The following is a 14,920-nucleotide window of genomic DNA, read 5'->3' on the forward strand; positions in this document are numbered from 1 at the left end:
GATACGCACTGAACGAATTGTACAGGAGGGGCATTCGTAGATGTTGGTAAAGATGATGAAGATTGGACAGCATTTGTGCAATCAGATTGTATTGTGTGGAAACAGAGATAACATGGGGTTTGGTTGTACAAGCATAGCCTGGCATGTGTCTTGGCCCTCCCTATCCCATCCATAGGTCCCCTTGTGAGCAATCAGATGGCGAGGTACCTGCCTGCCATTGATGGGAGACTATCATTTACTTTTCTCATTTTTATCGCTCATTACCTGTCTGTAGGTTCCTGTGATGAACCCCTGGAGAACAATTCAATACCTCTGTGCTGGCCTTACAAAGTTGACTCATGTTTTTAATGGGGAGGAACCACGAAAAGCGGCCGATGCCATTGCCCCACTAACAGAGCAAAAATCGGCCGATTATTCTTAGGTCTAATTTTCGTAAGAAAATCATTCGGAATTCGAACCATGTATGGCCTGCATAAGTGTTGGATTTCCCATCACTTTCTATCTACATAACAATGGAGAAAGAAAGAGAAAAAAAGGGAAAAAAAAGAGAAAAAAAGAGAAAAAGGAAGAAAGAGAAAAAAAGAGAAAAAAGGAAGAAAAGAAAGAGAAAAATGAAGAAAAAGAAAGAGAAAAAGGAAGAGAAAAAGAAAGAAAGAGAGAGAGAGAAAGAAAGAGAAAAAGAAAGAAAGAGAAAAAGAAAGAGAGAGAGAAAGAAAGAGAGAGAAAGAAAGAGAAAAAGAAAGAGAAAGAAAGAGAGAGAGAGGGGGGGGGGGAGTAAGAGAGAGAGAGAGAGAGAAAAAAAGAGAAAGAAAGAGAGAGAAAAAAGAAAGAAAGAGAAAAAAAGACAGAAAGAGAAAAGAGAAAAAAGAAAGGAGGAGAGAAAAAGAAGAGGAGAGAAAAAGAAAGAGAGAGAGAGAGAGAGAAAAAGAAAGAAAGAGAAAGGAAGAAAAAGAGACAAAGAAAGAGAAAAACTTCCCATTGCGGACGCAGACAGCGATAAAATTCCACCATCAATTCGTTTTCTGGTGAAAGCCGTCACATGTTGGATGTCCCCCCACTTTATATCCCAGTGACAATAGGCTGCAGGATGAACTAAGGTGATGAATGATGGACACAGAAATAACAACCAGACAGGGGCCCTAACCTTTCCACACCCCTTACACTACTCCTCCCTTAGCCTAAAATGGCCACAACAAGCTGCAGATAAAAATCAGGCTTTCACGGCCTGTACCAGTCTGGAGGCTTTTACATTAATAGCCATGAACAGCATTTGTATCTCTTTCACTTACAGTAACTTTTATTTTAGGTTTACCGTTCCAATATAACAAAAAGAGGAAATGGCTTGATACATAAAGGTGACCATACACATGACAACCTGACTGTACAATCGGCTTTAAATTGACCAAAACTGGATCATATCAGTACAACCCTGACCAATCCATTCAACTGATATCCAGTCAGACCGACCACATTACATAGTTGTTGGTAGATCTAAATGAGATTGTACAATCAGATTGTATAGTGTAAGGTGGGTGTCTATAGTCAGGAATATAGAGGGGTCTACTCACAGCTGTCCTCTTCTTCTGTAAAGACGCTGGTCACATAACAGGCGTACACAAAGCCAAGGAGCTGGAAAAGAATCAAATACATCCTGAATAATAGTAATAATAATAATCTCCTGCATAATGATGTATAATAATATGTATATTATCCTGTATATATAAAAAATATTAATTATAATATCTTGTATTTAAATGAATAACAACAACATGTCTAATATCCTGTATAATAATATCCTGTATAAAATATATAATAATAATACCATGTATAAATGCCCGCATAAAAAGATAATATCCTGTATAAAAATATATAATACTATCCTGTATAACGATGTATAATAATGTGTATATTATCCTGTATAATGTATAAAAATATTATGTCTAATATCCTGTATAAAATATATATATTAATAATTATACTATCCTATATATAATCATCATCTTTATAATAGCCTGTATAAAATATATAATAATACCATGTATTAAATCCTGGATAAAAAGATAATATAATAATAATATGTTTGATATCCTGTAGAAAAATACAGTATATTAAACGAATATTCTGTATAATAATATGTATATTATCCTGTGTAATGTAATAATATTATCCTATATAAAATATATAATAACTTGTATATTAAAGTATGACAATATGTATATTATCCTGTATAGTGTTTAATAATATGTATAGTATCCTGTATAAAAAATATATAATAATCATAATATCCTGTATATAAAGATATAATATTAATACTACTACTAATTATATTTACAATAATAAAAATAACATGTATAGTATCCTGTATAAAAACATAATTATTATAATATCCTGTATATAAAGATATAATATTAATACTACTACTAATATTTACAATAATAATAATAATAACAACATGTATAATAATATGTATAGTATCCTGTATAAAAAACATATAATTATTATAATATCCTGTATATAAAGATATAATACTACTACTACTACTAATTATATTTAGAATAATAACATGTATAATAATATGTAGTATCCTATATAAAAAACATATAATTATAATATCCTGTATATAAAGATATAATATTAATACTACTACTAATATTTACAATAATAATGTGTAAAAAGATGTATAGTATCCTGTATAAAAACATATAATTATTATAATATCCTGTATATAAATATATATTAATGCTACTACTAATATTTACAATAATAACATGAATAAAAAAGATGTATAGTATCCTGTATAAAAACATAATAATAATTATTATAATATCCTGTATATAAAGATATAATATTAATACTCCTACTAAATATATTTACAATAATAATAATAACAACAACATGTATAATAATATGTCTAATAGCCTGTATAAAATATATAGAAATAATACCATGTAAAAAATCCTGTATAAAAAGACACAATAATACCAAACAACAACATCTCTAATATCCTGTATAAAAATGTAATTATAACAACCTGTATAATATCTTGTATAAAAATAATATGTATAAAATCCTGTACAATAGTATATAACAACAACATGTATATATATTGTATAAAAATATATAATATGTATAATACCCTGTATAATAATAATAATAGTTATAATATCCTGTATGACCATGTATGATAATATGTATTATTATGATCAGTACCTGCTGCAGCTCTCACCTTGTGACTAGCTGCAAAGTTACAGTACAGTGAACACTGGGGGGGGGGGGGGGGGGGACTGAGGAAATGCTTCTTCCAGCCTGCAGCAGACTCATGACATCCTTAGCAGCTTCAATGATAAAAGGTGAAGCTATTTCCAAACATTGCAGTGCTGCTTTATAATGTGACAGGTCATCATAGGCTTGTAAAAAGACTGACAGGTCCACTTTAAGCCAGGGAATTGTATAGAAATCTACATATGAATGATGTGCTGGGACAAGGTCCTCAAGCAGCCAAAGAGCGCCCCCCTCCTCAGGAGCTGTGAACCACCCTCCTGTTGAAGCGCCCAAGACATCCGTCTCTTCTGCCTCCCCCCAGATGAATTCCAATGATAATAATATGGAGTGTCAGCAGGCATCCCCAGCATCGGGCTGCTTGTCATGGATGATGTGTGAAGTATGCACAGCTGGATGGGAGGAAGGCCGGGGATTGGCTGAGGAATGTTCGGTATCGGGGAGACTCCCTGCGCAGGCACAGCAGGGACATGAAAAGGTCACGTGGTGCAGGAATGGTGCGCATGGCGTATCACAGAGAGGGGTTTGTAGGGAAGCGTGAAAGTAACATTTCCATAACATTCTATGTTACTTCTAAAAATAATCTGTTTTTCTGCTCTTCATCATCCTTCAGGGCAAACGTTCGCAGCTGCTCCTCCAAATACCAGCAAGCGCAGAGATCTCCAGAGAGCGCAATCTGTAACTGACGCGGCTAGGAGACAGCATTAGACTCTTAAAGGGAAAGGCCACCCAAAAATGAGATTTTTAGTTATAAGAGGAGTCTACAGTAGTGGGCAGAGTCGGCTCCTGGATCCTTTTGTGTCCTGCAGACTCCAACAGTGAGATCTCCGTGACATAATTCTCCACTATCCACCTTGGATGCTTCAGTGTCTCCACCAGTGGCGTCTCGGGGGGTGCGGTCCGCACCGGGTGACACCGACCGCACGAGGTGACACCGGACCCGCTCCACAAAAAGGTAAGTTGTAAAGCAAGCCGACGATCCTGCAGGATGTAAACCATAAACAATGCTGCGCTACATTCAAACTAATTTATGTGAATGTGGAATCCAACATCTCAAATCAAAATTGTGACAATAATAATGACAATATAAATCTATACGTGCTTACTGATAATCAAAAATATCAAATAAATCACCCAAAAAGATGAAAAACACAAAACTGTATCTATACGTATGTGCATAAAAGAATACACATACATATAATTAAATCACACGTGCATATTGTGAAGTGAAAAAATAACCATAATAATGATACACGCAAAACTCAAAGTCCAAAAATAGAATGTTGAAGGTGAACAAAACGGTAAACGGTGTTTCCAAATAATACTGTAAGTGACCACAGGTGAAACAAATCGTGCAGGTATCTGGGTGTATATAGATCTTATGAATCCAACCACCTTCTGGATTAGCCTCTCACCTCATCCCTTCGACCCTTGCGGATCAAAGAGCAGTAATGGATCCCTCTCACAGATCCTCCAGGCACCAAAGCACTCCAAAACCGCTTTTCAAGATTTAATATTCCCACTCAGGCTCTTCTCCAGGAAAAGTTGAAATATCAATCTCTCAGAATGAGACAAAGGAATCCTCCCATAGTGTAGTATATTTATTATACCCTGATGAAGTCACGTGACATTGTGACGTAACGCGTCGGCGTAGCGCGGTGACGTATTTCCGGCGTGGCGGCCATCTTGGTACACCTGTGTATCCAGCTGTACACCCAACAGATATATCCTCATCTGAAAGCATGAGGTTCTAATGTGGACTGGCTGCTACGTAAGTTCGTTTTTATAAGAGATTATATGTTCCTATGGTATAATAAATATACTACACTATGGGAGGATTCCTTTGTCTCATTCTGAGAGATTGATATTTCAACTTTTCCTGGAGAAGAGCCTGAGTGGGAATATTAAATCTTGAAAAGCGGTTTTGGAGTGCTTTGGTGCCTGGAGGATCTGTGAGAGGGATCCATTACTGCTCTTTGATCCGCAAGGGTCGAAGGGATGAGGTGAGAGGCTAATCCAGAAGGTGGTTGGATTCATAAGATCTATATACACCCAGATATCTGCACGATTTGTTTCACCTGTGGTCACTTACAGTATTATTTGGAAACACCGTTTACCGTTTTGTTCACCTTCAACATTCTATTTTTGGACTTTGAGTTTTGCGTGTATCATTATTATGGTTATTTTTTCACTTCACAATATGCACGTGTGATTTAATTATATGTATGTGTATTCTTTTATGCACATACGTATAGATACAGTTTTGTGTTTTTCATCTTTTTGGGTGATTTATTTGATATTTTTGATTATCAGTAAGCACGTATAGATTTATATTGTCATTATTATTGTCACAATTTTGATTTGAGATGTTGGATTCCACATTCACATAAATTAGTTTGAATGTAGCGCAGCATTGTTTATGGTTTATATTCACTTGATCACTGGTATATGATTTAATGCTAGCAGCTTCTTTGGGGTTTATACATTTATTTATTTATTTTGGTTTAATTATTTTAAACACACATTTGGAGCGCAGGAGGGTCACACCACTATCGATCCTGCAGGATGGATCTGATCCATCCTGCAGGGATCGTCGGCTTTCTTTACAACTTACCTTTTCGTGGAGCGGGTCCGGTGTCACCCCGTATAGGTTGCATGCTGACGATCCTGCGGGGTGACACCGGTGTATCAGCAAGATGTGTCTTTCATGTAGATATGTCCCCCTGAAGCAACTGCACATGTCCCGGTTTCAGGCACGATCAATCGATGATAGAACTACTGCTATCATCGATTGATTGTGCCTGAAACCGGGACATCCGCAGTTGTCCAGGACCCGCTCCAAGAAAAGGTAAGTTGTAAACAAAGCCGACGATCCCCGCAGGATGGATCCGATCTGCGGATTTGGGAGCATACTGGATTGGAGTCTGATCCATTATGCTCAGGGGCGGACTGACTATTTGGAACTTGGGCACTGCCCGAGGGCCCGGGGTCAGTAGGGGGCCCCATGAGATGCCCCTGGTACCTTTTTCATAGGCTTTTTTGAGTTTGGGCAAGGACACGGGGGCCCCATTATCCTCTATTGCCCGGGGGACCCCATGAGTTGTCAGTCCGCCCCTGATCCGGAGCCAATGAAACTCAGGTCTCCTGCCCTGCCAGACAGAGCCGTGTAAAGCTCAGGACTGGATGGACAGAAATGCAAATCCTTTGGTTTTATATACGGAAACTAAACCGACTGGGTAGGTATAAGAGTGCAGGTAGATTGTATTCTGCAACATTACACATTTACTTCACCTAAAATAAAGAAAATAGTTTTTTAAATTTTATTTATTTGACCGTAAAAAAAGGAAATCTGTAGAAAACGTGTGTCCCTTCCCTGTGAGCCTCCAGTTGTCTCATCCTGGTGATCTGTGTGTGAATTCTGTGCCAACCTTCTTGTACAAAGCAGTGGATGAAGAATGATCTGAGATCGGCCCATTAGAGAGGAACTCCGGCCTTCACACACGCTTTGTTCTTTGTTTGTCAATCAGCCGCTGAATTATTTAGAGACTTAATGACCCAGTATTGTGCCTGCCAGGCTCGGGCCCCTCCCTGGGGACTCTGGGGCTTTGTGTGACTCCCAAATTCCTCCCACAGCCTCATCTGGGGAGGAGGAGGGGGGATGGAGACTGCACACTGCTCTGGCTGGGCCTTCCATAACGGATATTTCATTGTTTGGTGAATGCTAGGGAGTGAAACCACCTGACATCTCAGGACTGAATTCCTGGATCTCTACACCTGCTGTGCCCATTATGAGGGGTTCCCACCATCCCTGTGCTGAGTTCCCGGGTCTGTACACCCGCTGTGCCCATGAAGAGGGGTTCCCACCATCCCTGTGCTGAGTTTCCAGGTCTGTACACCCGCTGTGCCCATTATGAGGGGTTCCCACCATCCCTGTGCTGAGTTCCCAGGTCTGTACACCTGCTGTGCCCATTATGAGGGGTTCCCACCATCCCTGTGCTGAGTTCCTGGGTGTGCACTCCTGCTGTGCCCATTATGAGGGGTTCCCACCACCCCTGTGCTGAGTTCCCGAGTCTGTACACCCGCTGTGCCCATTATAAGGGGGTTCCCACCATTCCAGTGCTGAGTTCCCAAGTCTGTACTTCCGCTGTGCCCATTATGAAGGGTTCCCACCATCCCTGTGCTGAGTTCCTGGGTCTGTACACCTCCTGTGCCCATTATGAGTGGTTCCCACCAAGGGCGGACTGACAACTCATGGGGCCCCCGGGCAATAGGGGATCATGGGACCCCTGTGTCCTTGCCCACACTCAAAAAAGCCTATGAAAAATGTACCAGGGGCATCTCATGGGGCCCCCTACTGACCCCAGGCCCTCGGACAGTGTCCGAGTTTCCAAATGGTCAGTCCGCCCCTGGTTCCCACCATCCCTGTGCTGAGTTTCTGTGTCTGTACACCCGCTGTGCCCATTATGAGGGGTTCCCACCATCTCTGTGCTGAGTTCCTGGATCTGTCCACCCGCTGTGCCCATTATGAGGGGTTCCCACCATCCCTGTACTGAGATACTGAGAAGTTCACAGTGTGCAGTGAAATCTGAGTAGTACAACTGAGCAAGACTAAAGGGAAGGCTGGATTTGAAGCCCATCTTTAAGTAAACCTTGTCCTCTGTCAATCCCCCCCTATCAGGGGCGGACTGACCATTTGGAAACTCGGGCACTGCCCGAGGTCCCGGGGTCAGTAGGGGGCCCCATGAGATGCCCCTGGTACCTTTTCATAGGCTTTTTTGAGCTTGGGCAAGGACACAGGGGCCCCATGATCCCCTATTGCCCGGGGGCCCCATGAATTGTCAGTCCACCCCTGCCCCCTATCATTCAGAAAAGTTTTAAACGCCTCTAAGGCTTCCACCAGCATCATGAGAGGACCCCATGCTGGACAGCCATTTATGAAAAAAAGTGATGTCACACAGGCAGCAATGCAGACACCTGAAAATTCCTAACCCCCCACCCCCGCTCTAAGGATGAGGGAAGACTCAGGAGCTGGTGCATCATGTGACCACAGATTTATGGGTATCCTTCATATGGGGGGGCGGGGCTTACACATGCAATGGCTCCAATGAGAACATGAAGCATGGACTTACCGCCAGCAAGATCTGGGTGGCGCTGTGTAAGACCTCAATATACTGGTACTCTATGGCACATCCCACCACCGATACGTAAGAGTGGCTCTCCAGGCCGGCCATGCCAGCTACAGGGGCCTCCTTCCTGACACAGCCGGGTCCATGTTCACTCCACCACGACTGGTGCTGAGACACGTGGAACGTCAGAAGATCGCTGTCCTGTGAGCGGGAAACACAACCACCGATTATCAACACAGACATCACATGACTACAACCATCCAATCTCATAGCTGAAGGCGGTGGGGGAGGAGCCACAGCTGGATGAAATCGCATTGTGAGCAATGGCTAATTAGTGTCTGGAAGCAGAAGAGATGAAGAAAACAGACGATTTCCTGTGACAGACCCAAAAATGAAAGTCGATGTAAACCCTGAATGCCGTCCAGTTTGTATTATAAACAACTGCCATTTTTCATGCTTTGTTACGTCATTGCGGCTGATCTCTTGCAGCCTCTTTGCAACCACTTCCTGATTTCAGTGACGGCAGCATTGCATTTCTCAGGGTGGGTTATCTAATGATGTCAACAGTGGACCGTGCCTCATAAATGTGTGTTGGCACGGCTCCTTTTAGCCAGCATTAAATCTGAATTCCCTTGCACTAGGGGCTCAATACTTTGGGGGCTGGAAAGAAAAATTCCCTTTCACTAGGGGCCCCATACTTTGGGGGCTTGAGAGAAAAATTCATTTGCACTAGGGCCCCATACTTAGGGGCTGGAGAGAAACGTTTCCTTGCAATGGGACTTCCATACTTTGGGGCTGGAAAAAAAAAATTCCCTTGCACTAGGGCCTCCATATTTTGGGGACTGGAAAAAAAATTCCCTTTCACTAGGGGCCCCATACTTTGGGGGATGGAAAGAAAAATTCCCTTTCACTAGGGGCCCCATACTTTGGGGGATGGAAAGAAAAATTCCCTTGCACTAGGCCCCCCATACTTTGGGGGATGGAAAGAAAAATTCCCTTTCACTAGGGGCCCCATACTTTGGGGACTGGAAAAAAAATTCCCTTTCACTAGGGGCCGCATACTTGGGGCTGGAAAAAAAAATTCCCTTGCACTACGGGCCCCATATTTTGGGGGATGGAAAGAAAAATTCCCTTGCACTACGGGCCCCATACTTTGGGGGCTGGAGAGAAAATTTCCCTTGCACTAGGGGCCCTGTAGTTTGGGGTCTGGAAATAAATTCCCTTGCACTAGGGCCCCCATACTTAGGGGCTGGAGAGAAACGTTTCCTTGCAATGGGACTTCCATACTTTGGGGGCTGGAAAAAAAAATCCCTTGCACTAGGGCCCCCATACTTTGGGGGATGGAAAGAAAAATTACCTTGCACTACGGGCCCCATACTTTGGGGGATGGAAAGAAAAATTACCTTGCACTACGGGCCCCATACTTTGGGGGATGGAAAGAAAAATTCCCTTGCACTAGGGGCTGCATACTTGGAGGCTGGAAAGAAAAGTTTCCTTGCAGTGGGGCCCCCAAACTATGGGGTTGAGGAATAAGATGTCACACTTACCGTATTCCTGGCCCCTATCCATGCAACTGGTCCAGTGCTGCTGCCTCTCTAAGGAGCTCTCAGCCGTGGTTGCATGCGCCCCTCCTCCGCTAACAGCCCTGCTTTATACTTTATGCAAAGGGACCACCCACAGCCTGGAGTACTAGGGAGAATAGGATAGCACTGAATCTGGCTGGAGTGGGGAATCGGGGTACGTAATACAGCCTTTCCATCTACCGCTAGAAATACCAAGCATTTAACACTTGCAGCACCAAGGGGACCCCACTGCAAGGGAATTTTTTTTTATTTACAGTCTCAGAGTTCAGCTTTAAGAGAGATTGTGACAGGGTGACAACACAGAAGACAGGTGGTAGACAGAGGCAGAGTGTTGTCACCCTATACCAGGAAGTGCCTGATCCAGGACCTTCATGGCAGGATCACCAGGGATTATTGTCATGAAAACTGCAGACTTAAAAAAACACAGAACATGACATCATCCTGTTAAAGCCTCTATAGCACTTGGATTGACAGCTATGTTATAGAATGTGGTTCCAAACGACAGAACAGATGGTGGTGGAGGGTGGAATGTTGGCAGATGGGGCCCTGGTGCTGGAGAAGGCAGGATACAGCTCGGTATGTGATTCATATGTACATAAAACAGGTGATGACATGTATGTGTTAGGTCTGATATGAACTCTGCAACAGGGATCAAAGAATCGGCTCGATGTAGGAAAGGCCATTCACCAGTACATTCAATCGAATTATCGTTCAGCACGGCCTGCTAATTATTCCTCCATTCATTCATAATTGACAGAGGAGAATCACGCAATCATGTCATACACTACAGAATGCCACTGGCGTGCTTAAAGTGGTAGTAAACGCTAAAGGTGGGAATACACGATTAGAAAATCGACCAATCGGTCATCCGACGTTCGTTCGTTGGTCAAAATCGTGGCCCACATTAACCAATCTAAAAAAATCGCTCGTCGGGCAATACGTATTGTTGACGTCTTCCGTACAAGTGGAAGTGATGCGGTGTGCATGTGACCTTGTAGCCACGCCCTTCCGGCCAGAACGAGCGATATACACAACAATTAACAGCAATGAGTATATTATTATTATACAGGATTTATATTTTATTATTATTATTATTATACAGGATTTATATTTTATTATTATTATTATTATACAGGATTTATATATTATTATTATTATTATTATACAGGATTTATATTTTATTATTATTATTATTATACAGGATTTATATATTATTATTATTATACAGGATTTATAGTGCCAACAGTTTGCTCAGCGCTTGACAATATAACGGGAGACAATACAGTTCAAGACAAGAGGGATAGGAGGGCCCTGATCCTGGGAGCTTACAATCTAGAACATGCCCGAACACCGAAAAGGGGAGGAACCACGAAAAACGTCCGGTGCCATTGACCCACTAACAGAGCGAAAATCGACCGATTATTCTTAGGTCCGATTTTCGGACAAAAAATTGGTAACTTTCGACCCATGTATGGACGGCATTAGATTGTAAGCTCCCAAGATCAGGGCCCTCCTATCCCTCTTGTATTGAACTGTATGGTTGCTGTATTGTCTCCCGTTATATTGTAAAGTGCTGAGCAAACTGTTGGCGCCATAAATCCTGTATAATAATAATATATAAATCCTGTATAATAATAATAATAATATATAAATCCTGTATAATAATAATAATATTATATAAATCCTGTATAATAATAATAATATATAAATCCTGTATAATAATAATAATAATAATAATAATAATATATAAATCCTGTATAATAATAATAATATATAAATCCTGTATAATAATAATAATAATAATATATAAATCCTGTATAATAATAATAAGTAAGTAAAATGAATGAATATCTCTGAAGTGTGCATGTGACACCCTGCGCATGTGCTCACGGCATACCCGTGCTGTTCCTTCAGAGCACTGTGCCACGGCCCGGTACTCCCGCGCACATGCGGCCCGGCCTGTCAGACGGCCGGAGATCACGATCCCTAGTTTTTGGTAGATTCAAAGGTGTGCCTTGATTGGGGTTCTTGTACTGGATTCTTAGACATTGGAGTCACAGCTACAGAGGGCAGCAGAAAACAAGGCCCATGTCATGCGCTCCTTGTATCTGAGCACAGCAGATTTTCAGGGTAATGAAAGCTCCTGCAGTATATGGTATTAGACTAATCTTCACTGCAATGTTTAGTACTTGAAGTCCCTGGGGTCTTACCTTGGACAGATCGCCAACTTCCAGGTAGAAGCAGATAAGGAATACATTCCAGGTCACCCACACAGAAGCCCAGATGGCATACTAGAAGGAACAGGGAGGAGAGATGACATTAACCAGCATCAGTTAGTAACTGACACCCTACTTAATGTTTTTTTACAAAGCGACCCTGTCATCAGCTTAACAAATTATGGGTAGAAGCAAATAAATAGAAAATTATTATAAATGCTTGCTTGCAGCATTTTCCCTTTCCACAAATTATTTTTATTCAACTTGCAATGTTCCCCTTAACTAGCTAGAAAATTTGACTATTCCAGGAAGAGTCAATTCCCTAGCACAGCCCCCTCCCTCCATGCACATCATAGCCCTCTTCTCTTCTCTTCTCGGAACTGCCCTAGCTCCTCTGCTCCTCCTACTCCAGGAAGATTTAATTCACTAGCACAGTCCCCCCCCTCCTTGCAGGTCAGAGCCCTCTTCTCTTCTATAGGCTGCCCTAGCTCCTCTGCTCCTCCTACTCCAGGAAGTCAATTCCCATGCACAGCCCCCTCCCTCCGTGCACATCATAGCCCTCTTCTCTTCTATAAGCTGCCCTAGCTCCTCTGCTCCTTCTACTCCAGGAAGAGTCAATTCCCTAGCACAGCCCCCTCCCTCCTTGCACATCATAGCCCTCTTCACTTCTTGGAGCTGCCCTCGCTCCTCTGCTTCTCCTACTCCGAGAAGAGTCAATTCCCAAGCACAGCCCCCTCCCTCCTTGCACATCATAGCCCTCTTCACTTCTTGGAGCTGGCCTAGCTCCTCTGCTCCTCCTACTCCAGGAAGAGTCAATTCACTAGCTCAGTCCCCTCCCTCCTTGCATGTCAGAGCCCTCTTCTCTTTTATGAGCTGCCCTAGCTCCTCTGCTCCTCCTACTCCAGGAAGATTCAATTCACTAGCACAGTCCCCTCCCTCCTTGCATGTCAGAGCCCTCTTCTCTTTGCTCCTCTGCTCCTTCTACTCCAGGAAGATTTAATTCACTAGCACAGTCCCCTCCCTCCTTGTATGTCAGAGCCCTCTTCTCTTTTAGGTGCTGCCCTAGCTCCTCTGCTCCTCCTACTCCAGGAAGATTCAATTCACTAGCACAGTCCCCTCCCTCCTTGCATGTCAGAGCCCTCTTCTCTTTTAGGAGCTGCCCTAGCTCCTCTGCTCCTCCTATTTCAGGAAGATTCAATTCACTAGCACAGTCCCCTCCCTCCTTGCATGTCAGAGTCGTTTTCTCTTCTAGATGCTGCCGTAGCTCTTCTGCCTCTCCTACTCCAGGAAAAGTCAATTCACTAGCACACTCCCCTCCTTGCATGTCAGAGCCCTCTTCTCTTCTGAGAATGTCTAATTACTGTCTGCGCTGGCCCAACTCCTCCCCTCACATCCCCAACATAACCTTTTCTATAGCTCCTCGGGGGAGGAGCGAAGGGGAATACTATGGAGTGACATCTCTGCTGGGGCTGACATCACATCCAAGGTGGCGGCACCCAGCAGAAGTCTGAGGGCTTTTGGATAACTACACAAGAGAGGGTTTACTGCATCCCAAAACTGAACTGCAGCAGTCATCTCTGCAGTTTCATTGGCCAGCAGTCAGAGAGGCGGGTTATCTGCAGGAAATAAAAAGCCGGACCGCCCTCCCCTCCCGCCCCCGAGGTACCCACCGCTTCATTACAAAGCATTAGGTAACCGCAGAGGAGCCAAGCCACTCTTCCCTGATCTGTATTCTAAAAATAAAACAAAAGCGTGAGGCTGATTCATTTTAATCCTCTTTTATTAGCGGCAGCGTGGAAAAACACATAATTGTTCTGTTCCTGAGAAAAGCGGCTTTAGCAGCTCTGAGGAATACTTAACTGAATAAAATGAACAGATTTGACTAGATCTCAGTGTCGGCCCCCCCACTATCGTGCCGAAATTTGCAAATAAACAATGTTTTATGTATTAGAGGACTTGTTTTTCTTGGAATGGTGATTGCATTAGGAGGTGACTCATACATAATTCAATTTATTCACTGCATTGAAGGCCAGCGCCACCCAAAAAGATGGGTTTCTTATAACTCCTGAGTAGAGACCAGAGGGATATTGTCCCTGATTGAAGAGGATTTCTGCTTTAAATCCTCCCTCCGGCCTTCTCTCCAATCTCCAGTTGTACAGGTTGCTCTTCTGGACTGAAATGGCTTACTCTGATTTCACTGCACACTGTGAGCTTCTCGTAATGTGCATTAGAAGCTGCAGCAAGTCAGATAAAGCCTGTTTCATTTTCTAGTTGAAGGATGCCCAGCATCATCCAGCCCTTTCTTCCCCAGCATGACTGTCCTTGGCCCAACTCTTTCATTCATTGCATTTAAATCATGGAGGCTCAGTATCACACGTGGGTATAACACCAGCTTCTTGTTTTCAGGAAGCCATGTACAGCAACCTAACACCAGCCATGATCTGTCTGCATTGCATGGAGAAGCACGGGGATTGAGTGATGTCGTAACGGGATCTCTATGCTTCTCTATTCAGAGCAGTCAGATCATGGCTGGTGGGAGGGACCGGTAGGGTGCTGTACATAGCTTCCTGAAAAACAGGTTTGTAATGAAAAATGGAAAGTTTTTATGTAAAAATGGAACCAGGAAAGGCAAAATAAAAGCAGATTAAACTTCATCTCACTTAACTGAAAAGAGCTGTAGATGTAGGCTGGCATTTTGAATCACTGCAAGATTTAA

At 42.7% G+C, this 14,920-nt stretch overlaps 1 protein-coding gene across 2 annotated transcripts in view; it reads right to left on the bottom strand.

The window, feature by feature from the left end:
• The window catches only part of NKAIN4 (sodium/potassium transporting ATPase interacting 4), a 65,408-nt gene that overhangs the window by 7,651 nt on the left and 42,837 nt on the right, over nt 1-14,920 (bottom strand). For both annotated transcript variants that reach the window (XM_089663735.1, XM_089663734.1), the window contains exons 3-5: nt 12,199-12,279; nt 8,409-8,606; nt 1,569-1,629 (exon numbers count right to left, since the gene is read on the bottom strand). In XM_089663735.1, coding sequence (XP_089519861.1) covers nt 1,569-1,629; nt 8,409-8,606; nt 12,199-12,279 — 340 coding nt within the window. The remainder of the gene's footprint in view (nt 1-1,568; nt 1,630-8,408; nt 8,607-12,198; nt 12,280-14,920) is intronic.

This window comes from Staurois parvus, unplaced genomic scaffold (genome assembly GCF_062004578.1).
Source record: "Staurois parvus isolate SC_StPar_1 unplaced genomic scaffold, SC_StPar_1.0 ptg001756l, whole genome shotgun sequence".
In the NCBI taxonomy this organism is placed as follows: Eukaryota; Metazoa; Chordata; class Amphibia; order Anura; family Ranidae; genus Staurois; species Staurois parvus.